This window comes from Gopherus flavomarginatus, chromosome 1 (genome assembly GCF_025201925.1).
Source record: "Gopherus flavomarginatus isolate rGopFla2 chromosome 1, rGopFla2.mat.asm, whole genome shotgun sequence".
Taxonomy (NCBI): domain Eukaryota; kingdom Metazoa; phylum Chordata; order Testudines; family Testudinidae; genus Gopherus; species Gopherus flavomarginatus.
In genome coordinates, this window is record NC_066617.1 from 250,089,681 (window position 1) to 250,109,258 (window position 19,578).

General features: G+C 48.8%; 1 protein-coding gene across 1 annotated transcript; it reads left to right on the plus strand.

Annotated features, from left to right (window-relative positions):
- The first annotated feature begins 16,810 nt into the window (after positions 1-16,810).
- Positions 16,811-19,552, plus strand: LIPT1 (lipoyltransferase 1). Its single transcript, XM_050931823.1, has one exon. It carries the CDS (start codon positions 17,344-17,346, stop codon positions 18,463-18,465), a length of 1,122 nt encoding a protein of 373 aa, XP_050787780.1. The 5' UTR covers positions 16,811-17,343; the 3' UTR covers positions 18,466-19,552.
- The last annotated feature ends 26 nt before the right edge of the window (positions 19,553-19,578 follow it).

Consider the following 19,578-nt stretch of genomic DNA (forward strand, 5'->3'; position numbering starts at 1 on the left):
ACCCACCCTGAATACACTGAGGGAAAAATCCCTTCCAGACCCCTGCAGGTGGCCAGCTGAAACCCTGAAGCATGCTTTTAGGAACATAAGACACAAACTGGAAGTGAGTCCCAGGCCCCTAGGGCTGTTGAGCCCTGTCCCCTACCATCACATGTGTTAAGGGACAAGAAGATTTGTCATTCTTGGGACCTATTGCACCATTAATGCCTGTCATTGTCCAGAAAGGGTGTGAAGGTGGAGTTCCTGACAGAGACGTCTTTGGAGATTCCAAGAGCTGGGCTGATGGAGAATGGAAAAGACATGCCTCCTCCATCACCTCCAGCAGATTTTAGCACAGGAGTTTGTATCCAGGAAACCCTGCTTGGCAAACTGTCTGCCACCAGCCACTACTGTACAAACACATACCTATATTTAGACAGAGATCACTCCCTTCTGGGGATTAGGAGCTAGCAGCACCTTTGAAACACTTCTTCACCCACAAAGCACAGGGGAAGCCAGAGCAACTAAACCTCAAGAATCCTACACCAGCACCAGGAAGAGTCTTCCTTTCACTGTTTTTGTCTCTGACAGGTCAGGTATCATCACTAGTATCATCATCTCTGTCAGCTGTAGCAGAAATTGTCAGATAAGAAAATCTGCATTATCTAACATTGTCTCGTCTCTGAAATCGAGATGGAATTGCAAGACAGGATTTTATATCCTTCTGCAAATTCTTCACTATGAAATATTCATTTGTAGGGGGAAAATATATATCTTTTGTTGGAGCTTTATTCTTGTGTTTTTTATTTTTTTTCTCTAAGTTAAATTTGGTTAAATGAATATCTCTTAAAGGAATATGCTGTTAAAAGAAGGCATTTTCTGTTGTGAGGAAATGGAGACTGGAGACTATACACAACGATGTTTTCAGAAGGGGAAGAGGTGACAGCAGCACTTATGAAAGAGAGGGAAAGACATAGTGGAGATGGTGTGATTAATTGTGACCTGTGAGGACTATAATTGAGAAGTAGGAAGTTAAAACTGAGTTTAGATAAGGTATCAGTTAGGGGAGATGCTTTTGTTCACAGAGGATATGGAACACAGTGATGGCTTTGATCTAGCCTTCACATATGAAGATTGTATTGAGAGCGAGAGAGAGAGAGGGAGAACTTCATACAAAGTCCAGTCCCTATTGACCGGAGAGAAGAGATAGCTAAATACCTCTTTATGTGTGCACTTTATAATTTTGGAAGGCATTCTTAGATGCCATTTGATGGAAGTTTACTCCTAACATTGGTCTAAAATAGCCCCAATTTGGCAACTTTTCTAGACACTGCAAACAACATCTATTGGAGAGCCTGTTTGGGAAAGACGGAGGGTATGTTTCCAAGAATGCTGAAGAGGTGGAAAAAAATTTTTTTGTAGGTGAATTATTATTTTAAAGCTGCTGGAATTTTGTGTTAGGGCACCTAGAGCCTTATTTATGTATATTTATTATTATATTATTTAAATATGAATAAATAGGAACCTTCACACATTAACAGATAAATATAATGGTAGGAGAGACTGAAAAGGTGCCAGCTTACATATGGAGTCAAAGAAGAATGAGGCCCTTGGATTCAAAACAGCACTGAAATAATATATATTACTGATTTTCCAAATTAAGAAGGTAGTAAACTCCTCAGATCACGCACTGAGGAAAATATTATTATTAACTATTATTTATTATTATTAGATCTATTGGCAACCAGGTATGTTATGGCCCCTCCAAAAGCAGAAAGATACAACCCTACTCTGAGGAGTATATTAGTCAAGACCCAATCCTTAAACTGATCCCTTTATTGATGTAAGCTAAATTGATACGACAGGTTTAAATCAATTTAAGAGTTCACACAGGGTTGTCCCACAGTTTAACTAAATCAACTAAAAATACACTGTTAGTTAAAAGGAGGCAATTTTTAATATAGGCAAGAGGTAAGTGGGTACTCCACATACCTCAATTATGAGTTCCCACTTGCTGTACATCTGTATCCCTGTGTTTGCAAGAAAATAAGTGAATCCATATTTCCGACATCATAACATTAATATCAGTTGAGAATCAGATTTCTTTACTAGGTTTTAATTTGTGTTAACTGAGTCACTCCTCTTATTCTATTTTTTTCCTAATCTTTTTCTAATATTTTTTCTAATATTTTGCATAGGATTGTTACAACAATCAAGCTGAATAAAAGCATCCTAACTGACCCAATTCTTTGACCTTCAAGAGACTTTCTTGCATGTTCGTATGATTTGCATTGTAAGTGCACCATGGGCTTCTGCTTCAGTAAATCCAATACTCCAGTATTCGTCTTACAAAATGATCCAAAAGTGGGGAATGTTGAAAAGGATTATTTGCGACAAAACACTAAAGAAATCCATGCAGAAGTCAGGACTCACTTATTCCAAAATACAGAAAAAATTAAGTTTGAAAAAACAGAAAATGGCATTAGAAATAATGCAGAAACTCACACGGACTCTTATTCTGATCATGCATTGCACTCTGTGACTTATGTTAAAGAAACTGATGGATTAGAAATGACAGATGTGGAATGAGGTTTGATGAGATAATTCAGGACTTGATCCAACCTGAACAAATGAATATAGAATAAAAATATTCTATTTAGTCTACCAAATAACAAATACAAACAAAATAATGTTTAATAGCTGAGTCAAATAACCATAATCAAATATATTTTCAATTTCAAGATCTGTTATTTGGCAATCTTCGGAGTAATTTTTACCATTGTTGAAAGTTCCCTTTTCCCATCCACCACAAATCAAATGTCTTTAGAGCATATTCTTATTTTTGGGAATATGATGGGATGCACGAACCCCACATTGGGCCTGAAGGTGTTAAACGAGTCCAAATAGCTCTTCCCCTCCAGCCTGCAAAGCATGCCCCAATTGAAGAGGAAACTTAAAAGGGAGCAACTCAGTTCAGAAGTGAGAGGCTAGGGAGGAAGCCAAACCTACTCTGAAGGCTCATGGACAGGTGTACCTCCCTATGAAGACTAAGGTCTTGTCTATACTCAGGGCCGGCTCCAGGCCCCAGCGCGTCAAGCGCGTGCTTGGGGCGGCATGCTGTGGGGGGCGCTCTGCCGGTCACCTGGAAGGCAGCAGGTGGCTCCGGTGGAGCTCCCGCAGTCGTGCCTGCGGAGGGTCCGCTGGTCCCGCGGCTCCAGTGGAGCATCTGTAGGCACGCCTGCGGGAGGTCCACTGGAACTGCGGGACCGGCGAGCAGCAGAGCGTCCCCTGTGGCATGCCGCCGAGCTTGGGGTGGTGAAATTGCTAGAGCCGGCCCTGTCTATACTACATAGTTTTGTCAGCAAAAGGTGGCTTTCGCTGACAAACACTGTAAATTTACATGCTACAAAGCTACTTTTGGCTGCAAAACTTTGCTGTTTTGCAGACAAAATAAAATCACCTTGACAAGAGGCATAAAAGTTTTTGTGGCAAAGTTAAAGCGACAAAGCATCAGTGCTCATTATGTCAACATAACTGGCCTCCCCCAGTATCCCACCATGCCCACCCTGCTTACTGTTTTGAACTCGGCTGCCCGCAGGCAGTGTTGCCTCTAATTTTTCCCACCCATGTGCGGAATGAATTTTGTTATGTGCATCAATATGGAGGTGATGTGTGACACATCACCTTCATATTGGTGCACATAACAAAATTCATGTGGTGTGGGGGGGCAGGGTTTAGAGTCTCGGAGGGGGCTCTGGGCTGGGGCAGAGAAGAGGGTTGGGGTGCAGCGGTGTGAGGGCTCCGGCTGGGGGTGTGGGCTCTGGAGTAGGGCTGAGGATGAGGGGTTTGCGGTGTAGGAGGGTGCTCCAGGACTAGGGCGGGGAGAGAGGACTTGCCCAAGCTCTCTCTCCCTACAGCTGCACTGGACCTCTCCCTGCCGTGGCAGCACCAGGGCTGGGGCTTCAGGATAGATGCCCCTCCCCTGGCAGGTCTGGGCCGGGGCTGGGTTCGGACCAGGGGAGGAGTGCTGCATGTCTGTCTGCCTTGAAGAAGTAGGGGAGGGAAGTCTAGTCTCTGGTTTAGGCTGGACTCCCATGGCTACTGAGTTCACTAGTAGTCTCTCCTCTTAGGCCACCTTTAACTTTTTAAGCTCCCCTTCTCCAAACAGGGCATGCTCTGCAGGAATGCCTAATTTGCACTGCCTGAGTGGGATGGGGGCATGTCCCATCGCATTCTACCCTCCCTCTGCTCCTCTGCCTCCAGTCCCTCTCAAGATCAGAAAAGTTTCTTGTTCAAGCATCAACCCAGTCCCAATCTCTCGGGGGGAGGGGGGGGGGATCGCACTTGCATGCTCCTTCCTGTTTCGGTGCTGCATGTGGAAGCTAGCTATAAGGCTGAAGTGCCAGATACCAGCACGTAATCCAGGGGTTAGAGTCCTTCAAAGAGTGTAGCCAGTGTAAGGGCACAGTCTGTGGCTAGGGAGAAAGGACTACCCATCAGGTAATACATAAGGGTGTCCACAGTCCACTTTATTGCCAGAGCTTCCTAACAGAATATGCTTTCTCCCTGGGGAACAACTGAAGGTGAAGAGCAGAAAAAGTCCTGGGAGAGCACTGATCCCAGGCCAGTGTCAGATGTGTCCATATTCATCACATTGTCTCAACAGACCTTTTTGGTGTCTTTGCCCTTGTCACAGAGTATGGGGGAGTCCGGCCCTGCACCCCTCTTCCTGGGACTTACAGTGACTCTCAGCCAGCCAGTAAAACAGAAGGTTTATTGGACAACAGGAATGCAGGTTACAGCAGAGCTTAGAGGCACAACCAGGACCCCTCAATCAAGTCCTTCTGGAGGTTCAGGAAGCTTAGCTCCCAGTTTGAGATTCCCTGAATTCCACCCATCCCAAAACCGAAACTGAACTAACTCCCTCCAGCTGGCCCCTTCCTTTTGTCCAGCTTCCCGGGCAAAGGTGCTGACCCCTCCCCCCATCTGGCTCAGGTTACAGGCTTAGGTCCTGTCCCTCACCTAAAGTCATCCCTGGCTCTCCCATCCCCCATACAGACAGTCCCTACTGCATCACATCTCTCCCCCCTTCGAGACTGAACTGAGCAGGGTCACTCTGCCCAGTGACCTGGGGAAGTTCAGGGCCCCCTCCCCGGGACAACACGTCCACTATCAGGTTGGCACTTCCCTTCACATGGACCACATCCATTTCATAGTCCTGCAGGAGCAGGCTCCACCTCAGGAGCTTGGCGTTGGCTCCTTTCATCTGGTGCAGCCAGGTCAGGGGAGAGTGGTCAGTGTACATGGTGAAGTGTCCCCCAAAGAGATATGGCTCCAGTTTCTTAAGGGCCCACACCATGGCCAGGCATTCCTTCTCGATGGCCATGTAGTTCTGCTCCCGGGGTAGCAACTTCTTGCTCAGGTACACGATGGGATGTCTCTCCCCCTTTTCATCCTCCTGCATTAACACCGCCCCCAGTCTGTGTCTGAGGCATCGATGAACACCATAAAGGGCTTGTCAAAGTCTGGGTTTGCCAGAACTGGGCCACTAACCAGAGCCTCCTTCAGCGCCCGGAGAGCATCCTGACACTGCTCGGTCCAGACCATCTTGTCTGGCTTCCCCTTCTTGCACAGCTCAGTGATGGGGACAGCTATGGTGCTAAAGTGGGGCACGAACCTTTGATGGTACCCCACCATTCCAATAAAGGCTTGGACCTGCTTTTTGGTTTGGAAGGCAGCCCAGTCTCTCATCACCTCCACCTTGACTGGTTCCGGCTTTAGGCAGCCACTCCCCACCCGATGGCCCAGATAAGATACTTCAGCCATCCCCACCTCGCACTTCTCAGCCTTTACAGTTAACCCAGCCTTCCAGAGTCGGTCCAGCACTTGTTTAACCAGGGACACGTGGTCCTCCCAAGTCCGGCTAAAGACACAGATGTCATCAATAAATGCCACGGCAAAACTCTCCATCCCCCTCAGTAGCTGATCAGGCGCTGGAAGGTGGCTGGCGCTCCCTTGAGGCCGAAGGGCAGGGTTAGAAACTTGTACAGCCCCAGAGGGGTGATAAAGGCCAATTTCAGCCTGGCATCTGCATCCAGCGGCACTTGCCAGTAGCCCTTTGTAAGATCCATGGTGGTGAGGTACCGAGCGCCTCCCAGGTTGTCTAGGAGCTTGTCAGGCCTGGGCATGGGGTAGGCATCAGATCCAGTGATGACACTGAGCTTTCGATAGTCCACACAGAATCGGATCAACCCATCCCTTTTGGGGACCAACACCACTGGTGAGGCCCAAGGGCTGGAAGACGGCTGGATCACCCCCAAAGCCAGCATGTCCCTGACCTCTCTTTCTAGGTCCTGGACAGTTTTCCCATGGACCTGAAAAGGGGAGCATCTTATAGGAGGATGTGACCCGGTCTCCACCCGGTGGATAGTCAAATTAGTGCATCCAGGCTGGCTGGAAAACAGCTGTTGGTATAGATGCAGCACCCCTCTGATCTCAGCATGCTGAGCCAGGGTCAGCTGATCAGAGAGGGGAATTGCCTCCAGGGGAGAACCAGCTTTTGTCCCAGGGAACAGATCCAATAAAGGGTCATCTCTCTGCTCCTCCCAATGTCCACACACGGCCAACACCACATTCCCCCTGTCATAGTATGGCTTCATCATATTCACATGGTACACCCAGCAGTGATGTGCCCAGTTCGACAGCTCCACCACATAGTTTACCTCCTTCAGTTGCTTGATAACCTTGAAAGGCCCTTCCCAGGCAGCCTGGAGTTCGTTTTTCCTCACGGGGATGAGAACCACCACCTGGTCCCCGGTGGCGAAGGCGCGGGCCCGCGCTGTGCGGTCATACCAGACCTTCTGCTTCCTCTGGGCTCACGCTAGATTCTCCCTGGCCAGGCCCATGAGCTCGGCAAGTCTTTCCCAGGAAGGTCAGGACACACTCCACCACCGACTCTCCATCGAGAGTGGCCTTCCCCTCCCATTCATCTCTCAACAGGTCTAGGGGCCCCCTTACCCGCCTTCCATACAACAGTTCGAATGGCGAAAACCCAGTAGATTCCTGTAGTACCTCCCTGTACGCGAACAGCAGGTGAGGTAAGTACTTGTCCCAGTCCTGCGGGTGCTGGTTCATAAATGTTTTTAGCATAATCTTTAGCGTCCCGTTGAACATTTCCACCAGCTCGTTGGACTGCGGGTGATACGCTGAGGCCCAGTTGTGCCGGACCCCACATTTCTGCCACAAGGACCAGAGCAGGGCTAGCATGAAGTTGGACCCCATGTCCCTTAAGACTTCCTTGGGGAATCCCACTCAGCTGAAAATGGTCAGCAGTGCATCTGCCATGGTGTCTGCTTCGACAGAGGACAAGGCCACAGCCTCCGGGGTAGCAGGTGGCGAAATCTACCACCATCAGAATGTATTTCTTCCCCGACCAGGTCATCTTGCTGAGAGGTCCCACTATGTCCATGGCCACCTTCTGGAAAGGTTTTTCTATGATGGGTAAAGGCCTCAAAGCCGCTTTCCCCTTGTCCCGGGCCTTCCCCACCCTCTGGCAGGGGTCACAGGATTGGCAGTACTGTCGGACATGGGTAAAGACCCCAGGTCAGTAAAAGTTCTCTAGCAGCCTCTGCCTGGTGCGCCAGATCCCTTGGTGCCCTGCGAGAGGGATGTCATGGGCCAGGTACAGTAGCTTGTGGCGAAACTTTTGGGGAATCACCAGCTGCCTCCTGATCCCCCATGCCTCTGCTTCCCCTGGGGGAGCCCATTCTTGGTACAGGAACCCCTTCTCCCACAGGAACCTCTCCTTGCAACCTCTCCTCATGGACTGTACCGCACTGAGGTTGGCCAGGTCCCTTGGCCTCCGCAAGGAGGGATCTTTCTGCAGCTGGGCCTGGAACTCAGGAGCTGGGACAGGGAAAGGGACCTGCTCTCTCTCGCTGGCTGGGTCTGAGGCCGCAGCCTGTCTGAGCTGTGTCCCTGGGCGTTCCCTCCCCACCAGGTTAGGGTCCTGCGCCTCGGGCAAAGTACATTCCCCGTTGTCGAGGCGCAGTGCCCCTCGCCAACTCTGACTACGGGTCACGACCAGGGCATCCCGGGAGTTACTTGGCCAGTCCTCGAGGTCCCCCTCCATTAACACCTCCGTGGGCAAATGTGGGTGTACCCCCACATCCTTGGGCCCTCCTTGGCCCCCCATTTCAAGTGTACCCTTGCCGTGGGCACCTTGAATGGGGTCCCGCCCATGCCCATCAGGGTCAGGTAGGTGTCGGGCACCATCCAATCTGAGGCCACCACCTCGGGCCAGGCCAGCATCAACTCTGCACCCGTGTCCCAGTACCCAGTGACCTTCCTCCCATCTACCTCCAGGGGAACAAGGCACTCTCTCCAGAGGGGTAGCTCCATGCTCACCCTGTAAACCAAAAACCCAGAGTTTGGAGCATCCAGCCCCGCAGAGGAGATGACCTGGGGACCTCTTCCCTCCTTCATAGGTGGTACACTGCCAGCCCCATTTTTCTGGGAATGTTGCCCCTCATCTGATTGGGTCTTTACCCAGTCAACCCTCTGCGGGTTGGGTCTGCTCGGTCTGTCCCTGAGCCTGGGGCACTGGGCCCATATGTGGCCTCGTTGGCCACAGTGATAGCAGCCCATGTCTTATGGGTCCCCTCGAGTGGGTGGGATGGATCTGACGCTGGATGTTCCCCTTTGGTGGGGGTTCTCCACAGGCCCCTGCTGGGAGGTCCCATGGTGACTTTCTCTCTGCGTTGAGGCAGGCCTGCTCCTTTGAGACTCCTCCCTGTTATCCCCGCCCGACTGTCCACAAATTGGTCGGCCAACTGGCCTGCGTGCTGCGGGTTCTCCGGCTTCTGGTCCATCAACCACAGCCTCAGGTCGGATGGGCACTGCTTGTACAGGTGCTCCAGTATGAATAGGTCAAGCAGTCCTCTTTAGTTTGGGCCCCAGCTGTCCACTCGCAGGCATACCCCTTCACCCGGCTGACCAGTTGTAGGTATGTGATCTCACAGGTTTTACGCTGACTCCGGAACCTTTTCCGGTACATCTCAGGAGTCAGCCCAAAGTCACGGAGCAGGGCCTTTTAGAACAGTTTGTCGTCCCCTGCCTCCACCCCTTTCATTCGGCTGCATACCTCCACGGCTGTGGAGTCCAATAAGGGGGTGAGAAACGGGATCCTGTCTGTAGGGTCAACCCTGTGCAGCTCGCAGGCATTCTTAAAGGCTGTCAGGAAGGTATCTATGTCCTCCCTCACCTTACGCCAGGCCAGGAAGTACTTATCAAAGCTCTCTGTAGGCTTGGGTCCCCCCTCACTCACCACAGCTGGGGCCTCACTGCTTCTCAGCCGAGCCAGTTCCAGCTCATGCTTACGCTGGTTCTCCTTCTCCTCCAGCTCACACTGCTGCTGGTTCTGCTCGTGTTTACGCTGGTTCTCCAGCTCCTTCAGTTCTTGCCTCCTTAACTCGAGCTCTTCCTGTCTCAGCTCCCTGTCATGTTCTATAGGCATCTGTTCCAAGGACGGGGAGCTCTGCCAGGACGATCCCCTGCTGGCCGCCGGGGTCAGGGTGCCCTTGGTATTCACTGGGCTTCCCCCAACCCCTCCTCTAGGGTGGGTGGGCAGGGTCTCGGGGTGTCCTCGGCAGCAGTCTGGCCCCTCCCAGCCATGTCAGGCCCCGGGGCCCACGCTGTGTCTGCTGGGCGGCTTCCCTCAGGGACCGAGCTCTGTTCACCCAAGCGATCCCTCTCCTCCATCTGGGCAATTAGCTGTTCTTTGATGGATCTCCCAGTGCGCAGCCCCCTATGCTTGCACAGCTCCACCAGGTCTTTCTTAAGGCGCTTAGCATACATCTTCCTGCTGGCCACTCGCCGGCCTGTGCTCTCAGCTTCCCACCGGTTCCAGGGAGACCCCTCATGCACCAGCCCTTTTTCAGGTCACCCCATCTCTGCCAGGGTCTAGCTGCAGACTCCTCCGCCCCTGGGACTGCTCCTGCAATCCCCCTCGTTACTGCACAGTCCTTTGCTCTGGTCACACACTCCCAGGGGTTAATCACCTCCTGAAACCATCGCTCTCTGACTCTTCAGCCCACCTGGTCCCCGTCAATCCCCCTTCGTTTTGCTGCTCCCCTGTCACTTACTGCAGGAAGCGCTGTCCATGGGGTGCAGTAGATCCCGCCGCTGCCACCAGTTGTCAGAGTATGGGGGAGTCCGGCCCTGCACCCCTCTTCCTGGGACTCACAGTGACTCTCAGCCAGCCAGTAAAACAGAAGGTTTATTGGACGACAAGAATGCAGGTTACAGCAGAGCTTGGAGGCACAACCAGGACCCCTCAATCAAGTCCTTCTGGGGGTTCAGAAGCTTAGTTCCCAGGTTGGGATTCCCTGAATTCCAACCACTCATCCCAAAACCGAAACTGAACTAACTCCCTCCAGCCAGCCCCTTCCTTTTGTCCAGCTTCCCGGGCAAAGATGCTGACCCCCTCTCCCCCACCTGGCTCAGGTTACAGGCTTAGGTCCTGTCCCTCACCTAAAGTCATCTCCAGCTCTCTCATCCCCCACACAGACAGTCCCTACTGCATCACAGCCCTGTAGCAAATTAGTCTGGGGTGCTGTGATCGATGCAAAGATGGGAATGAACCAATGATAATATCCTGCCATGCCCAGGAGGTAGCATATGTGTCTTTTCGTCCAGTGTGCAAGGCAGGAGTTTAACACATGGACTTTATCTATCATTGGTTTCACAAGGCCTCCCTCTTCCTGATACATTAAATAAGTCACTTCTTATACTTGGCAGGTTTAGCTGTGAAACTGGCCTCTTGTAGGAAAGTTAATACTGCTCTTAGGTGACTGAAGTGATCTTCTCAAGTATGGCTATAGATTACAATGTCCTCAAGGTAAGTCACAGCGTACTGCTGGTGAGTTCGAAGGACTTGATTCATCAGAATCTGGAAAGACACTGCAACTTCGTGCAAGCCAAAATGGTATGATTTTAAAGGGGAAATAGCCAAAAGGGGTTGAGAATGCAGCCTTCGCGTGAGAGGATGGAGACAGGGAGATCTGCCAATCGTTTTTTGTAAAGTCCACCATGCTGAGGTATCATGCTAGGCCAGCCACTCTAATAACTCATCCATGTGAAGCACTGGGTGAGTGTCAAATTTTGTGATGGAATTGACCTTACGAAGGTGGATACAGAATTGGACCAATAGCTCTTGGATTCCTTGATGACCCCCATTCTCAGCACTGCCTGCACCTCAACTTGGATAGTGTCTCACATCCTCCTGAGTAAGGGCCACAGATTCTTTCTAATCAGTTGTTCCGGTGCAGTCTCCACATGATGTTGTAGGACATGTGTTCTCCACAAGTGGGAGGTCAGACAAGGTTCTCCTTTGTGAAAGTGCTCAACTTCTTAAGATGTTCCTGTAGTTGGATGATGTATTAGGTTTGCTCTGAAGGTGTTTGTATCTTGCTCCTCACAACACATCCAAGATTCCCGGGGGTTGTATCTGTAGAATAGTACAAAGAGTGAGAAACCCATGGAGGCTTGACCTTTTGCATGGCAAATAGCAGTGGCGGGAAGAGCTAATCCCAGTGCCTAGCCTCAGCACCAACAAACTGCTTCAACATCTCTTAACGTCTTGTTAAATCTTTCCACCAGGCTGTTCATGAATTGTACACTGATGTCCTCAGGGCCTTGATTTTAAGGCGGGAGTATTACTCATGCATCAACTGCAAGGTGAAGTTAAAGCCTTGGTTTAGGATAAGCATAACATTAAAGTTATGTGTAATAAAGAAAGGCCCTGATTAGCAAGTAGAAGGAAAGCCTTGAAAATAATAAGTAATAACGACAGAAGGAATAAAGTAGGAAGGATGTCTAATGCAAAGAATAACTAAAGAGGGAAGGGGAAGTTTCTGAAAAGAAGGTCCCTGATCACTAGGTGTGACTGCAGATGGTTTTAAATCAAACAAAGAGTCTGTCTTAAAATGAACCAAAACGGCCTTTCCCCAACCCACACACCAGTGTTACAACCTTTGTGAATCCAAGTGTAATGGGAAAACCGTTGGATAGCAAGATGGAGGGGATGAAAGGCATTGTGAAGAAAGGAGGTTGTAAATTTTATCTGGATTAAGACTAGAAATAAGAGTGAACTGTCTCTAATTGGATTTTAGCTGAAGTCAATAACCGGCAATGACATCACTTGTTTGTTAAAGGGTATAAAAAGTAAACTCTTAAAGGGTTCATTGCTAATACCTGCCTGATCATGCTGAAGCTGACTAATATGGGTCTAAGCACTCCTGTGTTTAGCCCATTTGTAAGTATCTTGACCAAATGCTTATAAATGTGTCACCATTTGGATGTAGTAAATTGTTTATTATTTAGGATTATTCGGCATGTTTAGAGCACTTGTGTAAGTACCAATTGGCCTTCAGATTTAATAAAGGAATTTATGGCTAAATTGGTGTTTGGTGATTTCCCATATTATTAATTTCAATTATTAATAATTCCAACACCTGGTCAATCAATATTTCCCACGAGAAGCTGAGCCAGGCAAAGAATCTCATAAGCTCAGGAACAATCGCTGTCACCTTAGCTGAATGTGAGGGTATGGCTTCAGGGTAGTGAGTGTTACAGTCCAAGTATATGCTGACTTCCTGAGGAGCTCTTCTCTGAAGGCCTCACCATAACCATTCCTATTCTCACAAATGGGGTTTCCACTAAGGACATTGAGACCAAAGGAGCCTTTGGGACAATCTTAGCTACCACATACTGACACTCGGGGCAGGAAAAGGAATACTCCCTTGCCTCATGGTACACCCCTGGCCAGAAAAAGTGACTCAGAACCTGGTCCAGGGTCTTCTCACATCCTTGATGTCCATGCAAGGAATATTGTGTGCCAGCAGGATTACAGCCACTTATAGTACCAGTAGTTGAGCTCTTAGTGCCACTGATTGCAGGTATCATTCCATGTGACAGAGCCTCTCTTTCTCCAGCACAAAGTAGGAGTACTGTCCCAGGCACTGGGAGTCTGCTGCCTTCCCATCTACAGACATCACCTGTTTGTAGGCATGGCTCAGCATTGTGTTATCATGCTGCTCTTGGACGAAGCTTCCTCCTTTGTAGTAAGGTCTCAAAGTCCACAGCCAGTGCTGGCCATCCCTGCGTCTCTCTGGCTGTCTCTGGTCCCAAGAACGTCCCTTCCTGAGGGTCTTCAGAGTATCCCAGGCCCACTAGGTTGATGGGGTGCACAGGTCATGGCCTGCCCGGGGGCTCAGTTGTGGCATGGATAAGATCATTAATATTTGTGAAAAGGCTGACCAGTCTCAGCCTATAATCACTGGGTATTCTAATTTCTCTGCTAGCACTTCTGTAGTTAAGTCAGTGTGGGCCCCCACTGAGACAGGGCTTTGTCTCCATGTATGCACTGTAGGCAAATTGTCTCCTCTGTGTCAATTGTCTCACCCACCAAGGGAGCTTGTATCAGTTTGGTTACACTGTGCCCACTGAGCCCCAGTACCTCCTTCCCTTGGACCAATAGAAGGTTGGTCAACTTGGGGGGAGTCCGCCTAGGGACCCTCTCTTTTGCCATACAACTCCATGTAGTTGCACTCCATCAATGGGCACTCATTCCTCATATGCCTGTGCTGCATGCAGGCAGAGGTGTGCGCAGGCATAAAAATGTGACCGCTTTTGGAGAGATGGGTTCTGTGTCCCCGTCCTTGCCCCGGGGCCAGAGGAGCTGTCAGGTCCTGCATTAGGGCCAGAGGACCTCTGTGCCTCTGCCAATTATTGGGGGGGCATGTGCCCCTGCCCACAGGAGTAGCAGGTTACCAAGTTTGTGTCTGCAGGCTCCTTTCTGTCAGGGGACATATTTAGACTACGAGGGAGACCTTTGTCTGAGCTTAAGGATTCCAGCCCAGTTGTTTGTGTCACTGGTCAGTTATCTGGGTGATACTTCATCTGAGCTCGGCCATGGACCCTTTTGACTGCAAGAAAACAATCCACCAGCAGCTTCATGTTTGACAATGACTCAGGGCAATGCCAGAGAACCCACTTCCAGCCCCTTTCTGAAAGTATGGGCATGAGCTGGTCTACGAGGACCAACTCCACAACTTGAGTCCTGGAAAACTCCTTGAGGGGAAGCCAATGCCAGCAATGCTCTTTTAAACCTTGCCCTAAAGTTCTGCCGGTGTGTCTCTTTGCTAGTATCCAGATACTTTAAAATAGAAATTTCACCCAAATGCAGTCTCTAGCCTGCTCTGAGCCAAGGTTACAGTGGGCCAACTGTGCCTGTCTCATTAGGGAGGGAGCTAAAACTAATGCCTGAATCTCCAGAGGTTACTGAGATGCCAATGCTGCCCTCTCAAAGGTGGTGAAAAATGCCTCCAGAGCACTGTCAGGGCCCATCTTAGTTAACTTCTGGCAAAGGTGACAGAGTTCCTCCTGGTGTATTGGGCCCTACCAGGCCTCCCTGTGCAGGGGCTGGGGTTTTTAACTGTGGCAAAAAGTCTCTCTGCAGTTCTTGCTGGTAGGTCACAATCACTTTCAGCAACTGCTGCTGTGCTGACTGGGCCATCCACATCTGCAACATCTGCTGCTGGCATTGCTGTTGCTGGATGGCCTGCTTCTGTTGCCATTCCACCATCTAGCGCTCAGGATCCATCTCAAGTGATGCCCCTTCTCCAAGAACTAGCACAAAACCTGTTTCTCTCTCAAGACATTGTATCAGGTACAGAGCATCATGCCTGCATCTTTCACCACATGTAGTCAGCTGGCTCTCAGCCTGGGCTCAGCTGTCACCTCTTTACATCTCTTGTCCTTGGAGCCTCCACTCCTGGGCAAGCTCACTGTCCCCTGTAGTAGTTGAACTCACTCCTGGGTCCCTTTCTGAGTCTAATTACTCCAGTCCCTGGCACTGGTGCTTAGGTCCAGCTAGAGGGCACAGATGTAGAGTAATGGCCAGAGCCCCTTTCAGGGCTACATGTCCCTCTGTCCTAAACAAGGGGAAGAAGGAGAGGCTAGTCACTGCCTTAGTGTGCTCTTGACGTCAGATATGCTGCGATCGCTTTGTGAGAAGTATTCGCCCATGATGGATAGGGTGTTTCTGGCTTTTATTTTTTAAGACAAACTACAAAAGCTTGTCTCTGACCGCCGCAGAAGTTGGTCCCACAGAACAGACGCCATCAGCCCAACCCCACCTCGCTCACAGGACACACACAGGGCAAAATCCCCTCCTGCTCCTGCCCTGCGCAGCCTGGTCTGCCTCGGCCCCGCGCCCCAGAGCGGCGCTCACGCGGCGCCCGCAGAACCCAGGGCAGCGCAGCACAACCCTTTCCTGTCCCGCCAAAAATCCCCGCCAGCTCACGTGACCTACAAAACTCCCCCGGCAAGCCCCCACCCCCCGTGCGTGGGAGGGACGCGGTGTCTCCTCTTCTCCCTTCCCCCGTGTCACCGGACGATTCGCCGGGGGAACGTCAGGCCCCAACTGCGGCGCGGGGCCGGAAGGGTTTGGGACGCGCACCCAGGACAGACGCCCGATATAACGGGCCGCGTGTGAAGCGGAGGCGGCTGGAGTCTGTTTCCTCTCCCCTCCCCCCGTGAGTAGCGACCTGTCCCCGCCACAGGCACCGGCGCTCGGGGTTTCTCTCTCTGCTGGCAGAGCCAGGACCGGTCCCCCCTCCCCGGGGCCGCTGGAACGTCGCGCAGCGCGGAGCCCCTGGCCGCTCTCACCCCGCAAAGCTCAAATAGCCTCGGGCGGGGCCCGGGCGGGGCCCCGCCCGGGGCCCCGCCCTCACGCGGCTAATGGTACCGGCAGGATCGGGCACATCCCGCGCCTCTCTGGTGCGATCCCTGAAGCAGGGTGGGGGCATAGGGACAAGGTGCCGCGTTTTAGCGTCAAGGGCAGTTTAAATCCCGCCCTTGTTAGCTGGACCACTCTGCCGACTGCTTAACAAGTTAACCTGCATATTTATGGTAGACTAGATTGTTAAATACTTTTACTGCTCCTGAGGGAATTCCATGCCGAAGAAATAAAAATTTCGCACAGATTTTGAAATTTTGCACAATTCTGCCACTTGTATTTGTAAATAAATAAATGTGGAGGCTCCAGCATGGCTCCAGATCCCTCTGTAGCTCCCCCTCAGACACTGCACCTGACACTGGCACAGTGCAAGGGCTGACCCTGCCCCTCCATAGAAACATTCTCTTGGCACAGTTGGAAGAAAAATGTTTCAAGTTTCAATATTTCTGTTTACTGACTTGATTATAATGGAGATTCATTTGATGCCTACAGTATGTCTTGATTTTTATGGGCTGTGTAGCTGTATCTCCTATATAACACTCCCTGCCACCTCCTTGGGTCATTCTTCTGAATTCAATCTTAAAGCTTTTGGTATGGCAAATACATTTCTAATAAATATTAAACAAAAGCTCTCTAGGAAAGGACTTTGTTTCCTTCCAGCTGACAGATTTTTGTTCAATAATTTTTATGGGACTGGCTTAAGAGTTCCTGGCACGCACACATATGACCTTATGGGACCAGAGTTGCTCACATCTTTTGAAAATAAGAAAAATGAAGAGAACCTAATAGTCCATGCCAGGCAGGTTCAGCCCAGCAGGCTTCTAGTGTGGGGGGGATCCAAGTGCTGGTGAGAGGGTTTGGGGTGGGGCAACCTTGCTGCTGGCAGCTTGGATACAGCTGTGAGGGGGATCTGGATGAACGGGCTGGTTGGGAGGTTCTGGGTGCAGGGGCACTGGGGTCCAGGGAAAGGTGGTTGAGGCTCAGTGGGGGGGAGGGGTGGCTCAATGGGGAGGGCAAGGGGGTTCAGAGTGGGGCTCAGTGCAGTTGATTGGGCCTCATAAGGGGTGCATGACAGTTCTTGTGGCTTTCCTTTGCTTCCCACGCAGCAAATCATTTTTGTGCAGAGAAGCAAAGAAATCTGGAGTGAAGGGGACCATGAGTTCTGAACGTGCGCAGTAGCACAGAATTCCTCCAGGAGCAGTGTTAATGACAGTACTGTAAAATTATATTGTAGGGGAAAAAACAAATACAGTCAGATACTATGCTTCCTGCCCTCCCTCTTGCAGGCTTCTAGTAATATGCAGCAAGTGGAAACAGCCTTCAATAGATATTGACCATGCACCAGTGGTGAAATGCCATCATCATATTTGAAAGAAGGAAATCTACCTTGTAAACACATCCATTGTGGTAGCATCACTATTTTGGTATCCTGGGAAGAAAGTGAGTACGGCATGATTGCCTTTAGTAATGTGTTTGTACTAGAGGAGTGCAGATTATGAACATCTCATACGGAACTTTGATAGACCTGCCTCTGTCACACATTATCTGATAATTTTATTAAAACCATGGTAATCCCCTCATCCCTGAAGAACTGTTTTCAGTTATTTTATGTCCTCAAGATTTCAGCAGCTAGCTTCAAGTACACAGCAAACAGAGGGCTCATTCTACAGTCCGTTTCTAGTGATGTTTTCCAGAATTTGGCTGTGGAAGATTGGATTCATGACAACATGAATTTAGAGAACAGGCAGGTTCTTTTCCTTTGGAGAAATTCTCCCACTGTGGTGATTGGGAGACACCAGAATCCCTGGCAGGAGTGTAACCTCAAGATAATGAGGAAGAAGAACATAAAACTGGCTCGAAGGAGAAGTGGAGGTGGAACGGTTTACCATGATCTGGGCAATATCAATTTTACTTTCTTCACATCCAAGAAAAAATACGAGAGAATGGAAAACCTAAAATTAGTTGTTAGGGCTCTAAAAGGCTTGCGACCCCAGTTACATGTGTGTGCCACTGACAGATATGATCTCTTGCTAGATGGGAATTTTAAAATCTCAGGTACTGCTGCAAAGCTAGGAAAGACTGTTGCTTATCATCACTGCACTTTACTATGCAGTGCAGATAAAATAAACCTATCTTCTGTACTGAAGAGTCCTTACAAGGGGATAAAAAGCAATGCCACTCCTAGCATGCCTGCTTTAGTGAAAAATCTCTTTGAAGAGGATCCTACTTTAACATGTGAGATGGTCATGGATGCTGTTGCTGCAGAATATGCAAGATGTCATCAAATTGACTATCATATTACCCTCATAAACCCAGCTGATGAGACAGTGTTTCCTGGAATTAATAATAAAACCAAAGAACTACAAACCTGGGAATGGATATATGGCAAGACACCAAAATTTAGTATTAGCACTTGCTTTAACATGGTGTATGAACAGTCTCTCCTTGAAGCTGAAGTGGATATTCATGTAAAACATGGGAGAATTGAAGTTTGCAGCATAGTTTTGCCAGAGCAGTGGCTGCCACCAGCAATGTGCAATGAACTAGAGAAAAACTTAATTGGCAATAAGTTTTGTCCCAGTGAAACCACAGCATTAGCAAGCACTCTGCTTAGAATATGTCCACAAAGCTATGAGTTGCACAGCAAGTGGAGTCTCTTATGTGAGAATGTGATGACACTAATGTGATTTTCATAATGAAAGTGTAAGTCACATCTTTGATATTAACTAGTGCATGATTAACAAAAATTGTAAAAAAATCTGGTTATTTTCAGTATGTTGTGCAAGTTGATTTTACAAGAGTAAACTACTACTGAAGTAACTTTCTCTTGATTTATCCACTAAAGTTCTTGCTTTAGTTCATGACTGATTAGATTAATTACACAATCTACTAATTAGACTGATCATAAAACTAAATTTCATGTTGTCAGCACTGTCAACATGAAACAATTTCTCAATTACTGAAGATTGAACATGTACTTAGTCACCCAAATATATGAAGATACTTCAGACCATATCTATATGTTAGGAGTTCACATCTCAGAGGCAGTGACTTACTGGAAAGTTATACTGGATTTGGACAGAATGACAATTCATTTTAAAAAGACTGTAAAGCCACTAGTCTAATATGAGGTATTTTGATACATTTTGGTAACTTCTGAGAGCTTAAAGTTAAATGTATACATAGAGTATCTGCTTTATCTACATGTTAGGCTCTAAATTGAGTTTTATTCTAGACTTTCATCTTACGGTCTCAATTAAAAATAGTAAAGTTTGCATGTTAACATCATGAAAAAAATCAGTATCAGTAAATAATGGGCCATGGATTTGCGACCAGCTCAGATACCATGCAGGAGAACTGCATTTTGATTCCTGTGTCTTGCTCTCTGGGATGGTTCTGTGACTTAACTGGAAGGATAATGGCCACAAAGCAGAACCACATGTTTAGATAGTCTGATTAAGTATGGCACATTCTGTTCCATTTATTGGTATGTGGGCCCCTCAATACATGTACTGCCATTAGTAATCAAATAAGTTAATCACTGAAACAGAAGGCTTTTGAAGGCTGTTAAATTGTAGTGTGATTGCCAATTGGTATTTCACAGAGGATTCTGCACAAATGTTCACTGATTTTACAGCTCTCCACCTTATTTTAGAAGGAAACAATTGGCCTTAATTATCTAGTTAACTAAGCTACAGTTTTAGCATGGTGTTTTCCTTCAATCCTATTGTTTTTTTCTTTAAAGTATAATACTAAAGACAGTTGCCTATCTAACTTGTGTATATTTGGATTTTCTGTGT

Coding starts and splice junctions, on each gene's coding strand:
- LIPT1 (XM_050931823.1), top strand. CDS start 17,344: ATGGTAATCCCCTCATCCCTGAAGAACTGTTTTCAGTTATTTTATGTC.